At 43.3% G+C, this 10362-nt stretch overlaps 1 protein-coding gene across 1 annotated transcript; it reads right to left on the reverse strand.

Annotated features, from left to right (window-relative positions):
* Window positions 1-2588: 2588 nt before the first annotated feature.
* LOC139394180 (alpha-2C adrenergic receptor-like) lies at window positions 2589-7189 on the reverse strand. Its single transcript, XM_071142222.1, has 3 exons — window positions 6549-7189; window positions 5607-6254; window positions 2589-2766 (listed from the first exon to the last, which is right to left on the reverse strand). The coding sequence occupies exons 1-3, from the start codon at window positions 7187-7189 to the stop codon at window positions 2589-2591; spliced, it is 1467 nt and encodes a 488-aa protein (XP_070998323.1).
* Window positions 7190-10362: the final 3173 nt, after the last annotated feature.

Below are 10362 nucleotides of genomic sequence, written 5' to 3' on the forward strand. Positions count from 1 at the left end.
AGTTCTTGTAGTCACTGTATAAATAGACAATGTTTCAGTGGTTCTCTCTCCAATAGTTCTTGTAGTCACTGTATAAATAGACAATGTTTCAGTGGTTCTCTCTCCAATAGTTCTTGTAGTCACTGTATAAATAGACAATGTTTCAGTGGTTCTCTCTGCAATAGTCCATGGCTTGTAGTCACTGTATAAATAGACAATGTTTCAGTGGCACTCATGTTCAATCAGGTTTCCTGGATAATTACGAAAGGTGTCCCGCAGGGATCGATTCTGGGTCCTGTTCTTGTTACTGCTTACATTAATTAACAATATCGACTTGTAACCTGCACTTGTATGCCGGTGATGCTGTTGTGTATTCTATTGCCCCCCGACGGTTGACCAGGCTCTAACTGAACTACAGTCTGCCTTCATTGTATTACAGAAAAACTTTATTTGCCTGAAATTAGTATTGAATGCAGGTAAAACTCATTATATGTTGTTCTCTAGAGAGTGTCAAAATAACTCTGATGATTTAATGTCCTTTGGATGGTGTCCATATTGATCGTGTCCCTGCTTACAAATGTCTGGGCATCTGGATAGATGAAAAGCTGTCTTTTAAAAAGCATATTGATGAGTTAGTAAAGTAGCTAAGACTAAAAACTGGTTTATTTTATAGAAATAGGTCCCGCCTCTCTCTACATAGTAGAAAGCAGATTATTCAATCAACATTCCTATAGGGGATAGACTATGGCAACATCATCAATAGTAAATCAGCTGCCACTTCATTATAGCTGATAGATGCAGTTTATCATAGCACACCGAATTTATTATGGCCGACAATTTTAGTACTCTATGCTGCATTCTCTAAACGGGAAGTTGGTTGGCCCTCTGTGATGTCATCGCTGCATTCTCTAACTGGGAAGTTGGTTGGCCCTCTGTGATGTCATCGCTGCATTCTCTAACCGGGAAGTTGGTTGGCCCTCTGTGATGTCATCGCTGCATTCTCTAACCGGGAAGATGGTGATGTCACAGAGATTGATACATCGCTAAGTTTTCATTTATAAAAAGAGCACATTTACAAAAATGTCCCACTGTACATCTTTACTAAAACTCAGACATACGACTTACTACACCTGGTCTCAGGGATGGTTAACTCTGGAAATTCCTATGGTCTCTACTGACTTTAAGTAAATCAGCTTTTAGTTTTCTTGCACCTTATTTGTGGCTCTGGTGTCTCAAGGTCAATTCAGAAAGCTGATTGTGGACCTTGTTACTGATGAATGTGTTTGTGTATTTTTGTATTCATATTGATGTGTGTATTTCTGTAATTCGGCGCTCATCTGTAAAAGAGACCTTGGTCTCAGTGTGACTCCCTGATAACAAAAGGTTAAATAAATAAAAAATAAATGATAAGATTGGAGAACACATCTTAGACCATTCCTCCATACAGACTCTTTTCCAGATCCTTGATATCCTTCCTCTGCCTGGTCACATGTGAATCCATAAGACCTTCATAGAGAATATGTTGGCATTTTAAATACAGCCCAATGTATATTGGTCCATGTGACTAGGGAAAGCATTGGGGTCCATGTGACTAGGGAAAGCATTAGGGTCCATGTGACTAGGGAAAGCATTAGGGTCCATGTGACTAGGGAAAGCATTAGGGTCCATGTGACTAGGGAAAGGATTAGGGTCCATGTGACTAGGGAAAGCATTAGGGTCCATGTGACTAGGGAAAGGATTAGGGTCCATGTGACTAGGGAAAGCATTAGGGTCCATGTGACTAGGGAAAGCATTAGGGTCCATGTGACTAGGGAAAGCATTAGGGTCATTAGGGTCCATGTGACTAGAGAAAGCATTAGGGTCCATGGGACTAGAGAAAGCATTAGGGTCCATGTGACTAGGGAAAGGATTAGGGTCCATGTGACTAGGGAAAGCATTAGGGTCCATGTGACTAGGGAAAGCATTAGGGTCCATGTGACTAGGGAAAGCATTAGGGTCCATGTGACTAGGGAAAGCATTAGGGTCCATGTGACTAGAGAAAGCATTAGGGTCCATGTGACTAGGGAAAGCATTAGGGTCCATGTGACTAGGGAAAGGATTAGGGTCCATGTGACTAGGGAAAGCATTAGGGTCCATGTGACTAGGGAAAGCATTAGGGTCCATGTGACTAGGGAAAGCATTAGGGTCCATGTGACTAGGGAAAGCATTAGGGTCCATGTGACTAGAGAAAGCATTAGTGTCCATGTGACTAAGGAAAGCATTAGGGTCCATGTGACTAGGGAAAGGATTAGGGTCATTAGGGTCCATGTGACTAGGGAAACGATTAGGGTCCATGTGACTAGGGAAAGCATTAGGGTCCATGTGACTAGGGAAAGGATTAGGGTCCATGTGACTAGGGAAACCATCAAGGTCTTTAGGGTCCATGTGAATGGAGAAAGCATTAGGGTCCATGTGACTTCCCCATCAGGAGAACCTCTTCCATGACTTGTATATAGGTCCATGTACTGTACAGTATATACTGTTGGACTATCCACGTTCAGAAAGACCTCTTCCCTGACTTGTATATAGGTCCATGTACTGTACAGTATATACTGTTGGACTATCCACGTTCAGAAAGACCTCTTCCCTGACTTGCAGACTAGAATCTTCTGGAATGCTCGTCTGAAGTCCTGGTTGAAGATGGTGTAGATGACGGGGTTGAGGGAGCTGTTGACGTAGCCTATCCAGAAGAAGAACTTAAAAAGAGACTGGGGGATCTCACACGGCGTCCGGCACACTCCATACAGGCTGTAAAGCAGATCAAATATGATCAATTAATCAATCAATCAATCCATACAATCAAACTAACAGTTGGCCACCACCTGGCTGTAGTCAAATAAATATATTTTATAAGTATTTAGTTATCGTCCCAAATGCCACCACCCGGATCTCTACAAAGGACCCTACTAAATATAGATGGACACGACCTTAAAGTGAAATCTCACCACATCGACCTTACAAGTAAAAAAAAAAAACACAATCATATGACTTAAGAAGCTAAAAAAACAACAAACTCCAGGTAAACAACGAGTGATGCGAGACAAACAATTGGCTCAATTGTGTCTGCTCCTCTTACCTGATGGGTAAAGATGTTACAGAACTCGGGAGCTTTGGAAAACTTTGTATTACAGTATTACTGTGTAGAATACATAGTAGAAATACAGAGTAGAAACCAGTAGAAACACAGTAGAAAAACAGTAGAAACCAGTAGATTCAGTAGAAACACAGTAGAAACCAGTAGAATCAGTAGAAACACGGTAGAACACAGAAACACAGTAGAACACAGAAACACAGTAGAAACACAGTAGAAACACAGAAACCAGTAGATCACAGACACACGGTAGAAACACAGAAACCAGTAGAACACAGAAACACAGTAGAAACACAGAAACCAGTAGAACAGAAACACAGTAGAAACACAGAAACCAGTAGAACACAGACACACAGTAGAAACACAGAAACCAGCAGAACACAGAAACACAATAGAAACACAGAAACACAATAAAAACACAGAAACACAGCAGAACACAGAAACACAGTAGAAACACAGTAGAAACACAGAAACCAGTAGAACACAGAAACACAGTAGAAACACAGTAGAAACACAGTAGAAACACAGAAACACAGTAGAAACACAGAAACACAGTAGAAACCGGAAGAAACACAGTAGAAACACAGAAACACAGTAGAAGCACAGTAGAAACACAAACACAGAAACCAGTAGAAACACAAACACAGTAGAAACCAGTCGAAACACAGTAGAAACACAATAGAAACCAGTAGAAACACAGTAGAAACACAAACACAGTAGAAACACAGACACACAGTAGAAACACAATAGAAACCAGTAGAAACACAGTAGAAACACAGTAGAAACCGGAAGAAACACAGTAGAAACACAGAAACACAGTAGAAACACAGTAGAAACACAGTAGAAACACAATAGAAACCAGTAGAAACACAATAGAAACTAGTAGAAACACAGTAGAAACACAAACATAGTAGAAACACAGACACACAGTAGAAACACAATAGAAACCAGTAGAAACACAGAAACACAGTAGAAACACAGTAGAAACACAATACAAACCAGTAGAAACACAGTAGAAACACAAACACAGTAGAAACACAATAGAAACCAGTAGAAACACAGAAACACAGTAGAAACACAGAAACACAGTAGAAAAATAGTAGAAACACAGAAACACAGTAGAAACCAGTAGAAACACAGAAACACAGTAGAAACCAGTAGAAACACAGTAGAAACACAGTAGAAACACAGTAGAAACCGGAAGAAACACAGTAGAAACACAGAAACACAGTAGAAACACAGTAGAAACACAATAGAAACCAGTAGAAACACAATAGAAACTAGTAGAAACACAGTAGAAACACAGACATAGTAGAAACACAGACACACAATAGAAACACAATAGAAACCAGTAGAAACACAGAAACACAGTAGAAACACAGTAGAAACACAATACAAACCAGTAGAAACACAGTAGAAACACAAACACAGTAGAAACACAATAGAAACCAGTAGAAACACAGAAACACAGTAGAAACACAGAAACACAGTAGAAAAATAGTAGAAACACAGAAACACAGTAGAAACCAGTAGAAACACAGAAACACAGTAGAAACCAGTAGAAACACAGTAGAAACACAGTAGAAACACAGAAACACAGTAGAAACCAGTAGAAACACAGCAGAAACCAGTAGAAACACAGAAGAAACACAGAAACACAGTAGAAACACAGTAGAAACCAGTAGAAACACAGTAGAAACCAGCAGAAACACAGTAGAAACCAGTAGAAACACAGTAGAAACTAGTTGAAACACAGAAACACAATATAAACCAGTAGAAACCAGTAGAAACACAGAAACACAGTAGAAACACAGTAGAAACAGAGTAGAAACCAGTAGAAAACAGTAGAAACACAGAAAAAAGGAGAAACACAGTAGAAATACAGTAGAAACCAGTAGAACCACAGTAGAAACCAGTAGAAACACAGAAACACAGTAGAAACACAGTAGAAACCAGTAGAAACACATTAGAAACCAGTAGAAACACAGTAGAAACACAGAAACGCAATAGAAACCAGTAGAAACCAGTAGGAACACAGAAACACAGTAGAAACACAATAGAAACACAGTAGAAACACAGTAGAAACACAATAGAAACCAGTAGAAACACAGAAACACAGTAGAAACCAGTAGAAACACAGTAGAAACCAGTAGAAACACAGTAGAAACCAGTAGAAACACAGTAGAAACACAGTAGAAACCAGTAGAAACACAGAAACACAGTAGAAACACATTAGAAACACAGTAGAAACCAGTAGAAACACGGTAGAAACACAGTAGAAACCAGTAGAAACACAGTAGAAACACCGTAGAAAGCAGTAGAAACACAGTAGAAACACAGTAGAAACACAGTAGAAACCAGTAGAAACACAAGAGAAACCAGTAGAAACACAGTAGAAACCAGTAGAAACACGGTAGAAACACAGTAGAAACACCGTAGAAAGCAGTAGAAACACAGTAGAAACACAGTAGAAACACAGTAGAAACCAGTAGAATACCTGTAGCTGAAGAAGAAGGGGAACCAGCAGATCACGAAGACGCCCATCACCACCGCCAAGACGAAGGTAAACCTCTTCTCCCTCGCCGCTGTTATTTTGTTCCTGTTGACGGTGCTCCGCCGCTTCCTACGGGACGAAAACAGCTCGATGGACTTAGAGCTGGCACGCGACTTCTTGCTCTCTGAGCGTTTGGACGAAGCCAAGCTGCTCTTCCTGCTTCCTGTGGACTTCCTTCTCTCTGAAGGTTTGGAATCCTTCTTGTCGTCATGGTGATGGTGGTGGTGGTGGTGATGGTGTTGATGCTGATGGGAAGAGGAAGAGGAATGGGAATGTTTTTTGGCGGATGTGGGTTTTTCGTCCGACGAGCTGCTGTCGTCAAAGTCGTCTCCATCGTCGGGGTCGGGGGTTAATTTGGGTTCGTTGGGTAACATCCCCTGTGGCACCGGCGTCTTCTGCTGGCTCTGGCAGTGCCCGTTCTCCCGGGCAACCCCTCCGCCCCCACCGTTTTCCTTCAGAGATCCTCCGCACCCCTCCTCCTCGCCCCCCTGCCCTAACCCGTTAAAGTGTAACGGGGCAGTTCCGTTGTCCTCCACCTCTCTCTTCTTCTCCGACATGGTCCTCGTCCGCGTCTTAGCAACCTGGTAGATCCTGATCAGAAGAAGATTCATCACTTACATTTAGTCACGCTACACACTAGATAGTATACTAGATAGGGGAACAGGGTTCCATTTAGCCCTACACACTAGATAGTATACTAGATAGGGGAACAGGGTACAATTTCAGACATGCACTAGGAAGTGCACTACATTTGGAGAAAAGGGTACCATTTCAGACACACACTAGATAATATACTACATAAAGGACCAGGGTACAATTTCAGACATGCACTAGGAAGTGCACTACATTAGGAGGGTTTAAGTAAAGGGGGGGAAGTCAACTCACCTGATGTACACTAGTATCATGATAACGCAGGGAGCGAAGAAGGATCCTATGCTGGAGTAGAGAATATACCAGGTCTCATCGTTCAGCCGACACTGAGGACTAATCTCCCCTCCGCTGCTCCTGTCCATGGAGATCAACGGCGGAAACGAAATAACGGCCGAGATCAGCCAGACCACCACGATCATCCCGTTTAGCCGTGTAGGCGTCCGCTTCTGGTTGTATTCTATCGCCTGGGTGATCGACCAGTAACGATCGAGACTGATAGCGCACAGGTGAACTATAGACGACGTGCAAAAGAGAACGTCCAACGCCAAGTAGATGTCGCACCAAACTTTCCCGAAGAACCAGTAGCCCATGAGTTCGTTAGCTAAAGAGAAAGGCATCACGAGAGTAGCCACTAGGATGTCCGCGCTGGCCAGGGACACCAGAAAGAGGTTCTGCGGCGGTTTGAGAGCGCGGCTGGTCAACACGGCGATGACCACCAGCACGTTGCCCACAATGGTAAACAGGATGAGAAAGCCGACGACTACCGTCAGTCCGGTTATGGAGAGGAGAGAGTACTCACTGTCCCCGGTAGCCGAGGAGTTGGGGAATGTGGTATTCCGCTCGTCCACCACCCCGGAGAAATTCAAGAAATCCATTATTTTAATTAATCACTCATGCATGAGGGTAAAATTAAGAAAATAAAAAAATTCAGGGAAATAATCCCATATGTAACAAACATCCGCGAAGCGTTAGTTATATTTCACATGTCTTTGGAGAAAACCGTTGAAATCACACGGTCCCTTTTCCCTTCTCTCTCAGCCCTCTCTCTCTCTCTCTCTCTCCCACCTGCCTCTTACATTCAGCGTTGTCATCTCCAATCCGCTCCGAGACAGAAACGGTCAGAAAAATATTCAAAAATACTCCGAAGACAAACTGTCAAAGGTGTTACGATTAGACATAACTTAATCACCAAGCAGGACAAATCAGTTAGATCCCATCCACGCGTCCTCGGCGGGTAGTAAATGTCCTCCTCCCTGCTGCATCCTCGAGCTGCTACACGGAGCGTCCTGCTCGAGAGGATTGTGATATCCACGTGCTGTTCGCATTTAAACTCACCCCGTGGAGCGGGAGAAGAGAGCGAGGAGATAGAGAGGGTGGGGTGTTATGACCCGTGTTAATTGATACCACATATATATATATATATACCGCACCAGTTGATGTAGTTACTGTCATGTGTGAGGACCAGCTATTAGTGTGTGTGTGCTGTATTGGTGGGCCTAAACTCAACTTTAAAACACTTAATAATGAATATATAAAAACATATATTAGAATCTAATTCTGACTTGAGACTGTGCAAGTTGGTAGATGATGTCAGTGCTCACTGATTGACAGACGGTTTAGGTCCCAAATGCCCACCCCCCTCCTTTTTCCCCACATATACAGTGCGTTGCTTTTGCTCAGAGACCATCATATTTAATCCACGTTGTGTAATTATCAGTAGGTGTCTCTCTGTCCCGAGCTGTCAAAACGGAACAGACTGGCGCATCAGCATCGCAGAACCTTTCACTCCAAGAAGAATGCGCTCGAGGTGTGTCTCCTCCTCGCGTACATCGCAGACTGCATCGGTTTGTTCCGTCCACTCGCTGGAGGTCACTATGGTGAAGGCGGCTAGTCCCCGGACCGGAGAGAGGAGATGATTCGACACCGTAACGGGGCCGGTAATATATAACTCAAGTGTAAACATGAAACATGAGCACCAAATACATGGTCTACCGCTGCGTTTAGATATATCTGTTGATTAAAACCTGTTCGTTCAGCCGAGTCACAGTCCGACAGCATAATATATCTCCCCCGTCCACACACACACACACACACACACACACACACACTGAATAATTGATAGAAACGAGTTGCTGCCTGACGCTGACCTTGCCTCGTCAGGGAAATTTATGAGTACATAGTCGCGGGAATTCTTTTTTTTTTTTGCCAGCTGAAAAAGTCTGTGTCAGTCCGCTAATACAGAACTAGTAAAGGCCCAGCACCCTACTTTTGTGAATATATATATATATATTAGTGTTTTAACAACATTTGAAAATTGAGTCTGATAATTATCTGTATAAAACAGTTTAATCTGATCATACTTGTGGAATATAAAAATTATCTCGTGATATACGTTTTTCAGTTTCTTGAAATACTTAACAAACAGCAACTTATCTCTATGTGAAAATTGATTTTGGGCTCGTTGGAAAACAGCCCCGGTGGTCCCGGCGTCTTCTACTGGCTCTGGCAGCGCACGTTCTCCGGGGCAACCCCCCCTCGCACTACGCCAGTAATTGCTGCTGAACTATTAATTCCTTCTTTAGTAGACCCTCGTATCCAGAACAACTGACAGTAGTGAGGGCATAGTGATTGCTTTGTTTTTTTTGTCATAGTGGTGCCCCCCCGTGGGAATCTACCCCACAACCCTCATCATTGCAAGTGTCACGCGCCACCATGACATCATCGCATCACATCGTCACAAACCCCTTGATGTCTCAATGTTCTCAGTTACTGGACTGCGTATCGTCATGGTGATGGAAGGTCTATAGGTACAAACCTAGATGACCAGACTATGTACAATACAGGACGGTCAATTCATATGGCACAATATTATTTTACATTTAATTTTTTTTATAAAATAAAAATATTTAATTTGATGTCTTTGTCTGTAACTTTGCACCTTTTGATGTAACTGTTTTGAGGACAGGGACAGGGACAGGAACAGGGACAGGGACAGGGACAGGGACAGGGACAGGGACAGGAACAGGAACAGGGACAGGGACAGGAACAGGGACAGGAACAGGGACAGGAACAGGGACAGGGACAGGGACAGGGACAGGAACAGGAACAGGGACAGGGACAGGAACAGGGACAGGGACAGGAACAGGAACAGGAACAGGGACAGGAACAGGGACAGGAACAGGGACAGGAACAGGGACAGGAACAGGGACAGGAACAGGGACAGGTACAGGGACAGGAACAGGAACTGTTTTGAGGACAGGGGTTTTGTTCTTTCTGGATTCCATTAGAATGACAATCACACGGGGACAGGAACAGGAACAGGGACAGAAACAGGAACAGGGACAGGGACAGGGACAGGAACAGGAAACAGGAACAGAAACAGGAAACAGGAACAGAAACAGGGCAACTGTAACAATTCCAACTATTGAATCCTGCAAGGTACTATTCTTAAATATAAACTGGATGGTTTGAGCCCTGAATGCTGATTGGCTGACAGCCGTGGTATACGGTCTGATATACCACGGCTGTCAGCCAATCAGCATTCAGGGCTCAAACCACCCGGTATGAAAAAACATTAATTTTTTTACTGCTCTAATTACATTGGTAAACAGTTTATTATAGAACAAAAGCACCTCAGGGGTTTGTGATATATGGCCAATATACCACGGCTAAGGGCTGTTCTTGGGCACGACGCAATGAGGACACAGCCCTTAGCCGTGGTATATTGGCCATATACCACAACCCCCTCGGGCCTTATTCCTTAGTTATACAACTGCCTTTTTTGTTTGTTGCCGAAGCAGATCAACATCAACAGCATCCTTCCAGAAACCCCCTGGACCCATTCCAGTTCACATAACGCCCCAACAGATACACAGATGACACAATCTCAATCGCACTCCACACTGCCTTTTCCCACCTGGACAAAAGGAACACCTATGTTAGAATGCTGTTCATTGACTACAGCTCAACGTTCAACACCATAGTGCCCACTAAGCTCATCACTAAGCTAAGGACCCTGGGACTAAACACCTCCCTCTACAACTGGATC

The sequence above is a fragment of the Oncorhynchus clarkii genome, unplaced genomic scaffold, assembly GCF_045791955.1.
Source record: "Oncorhynchus clarkii lewisi isolate Uvic-CL-2024 unplaced genomic scaffold, UVic_Ocla_1.0 unplaced_contig_8380_pilon_pilon, whole genome shotgun sequence".
NCBI classification, from domain to species: Eukaryota; Metazoa; Chordata; class Actinopteri; order Salmoniformes; family Salmonidae; genus Oncorhynchus; species Oncorhynchus clarkii.

What these genes read in the sequence shown, in the direction of transcription:
- LOC139394180 (XM_071142222.1), bottom strand. Translation starts at nt 7,189, where the DNA reads ATGGATTTCTTGAATTTCTCCGGGGTGGTGGACGAGCGGAATACCACA. An exon ending in ATGATACTAGTGTACATCAG is followed by an intron (nt 6,255 to 6,548) that starts GTGAGTTGACTT and finishes TCTTCTGATCAG; the next exon opens with GATCTACCAGGTTGCTAAGA. An exon ending in CCCTTCTTCTTCAGCTACAG is followed by an intron (nt 2,767 to 5,606) that starts GTATTCTACTGG and finishes TCTGCTTTACAG; the next exon opens with CCTGTATGGAGTGTGCCGGA.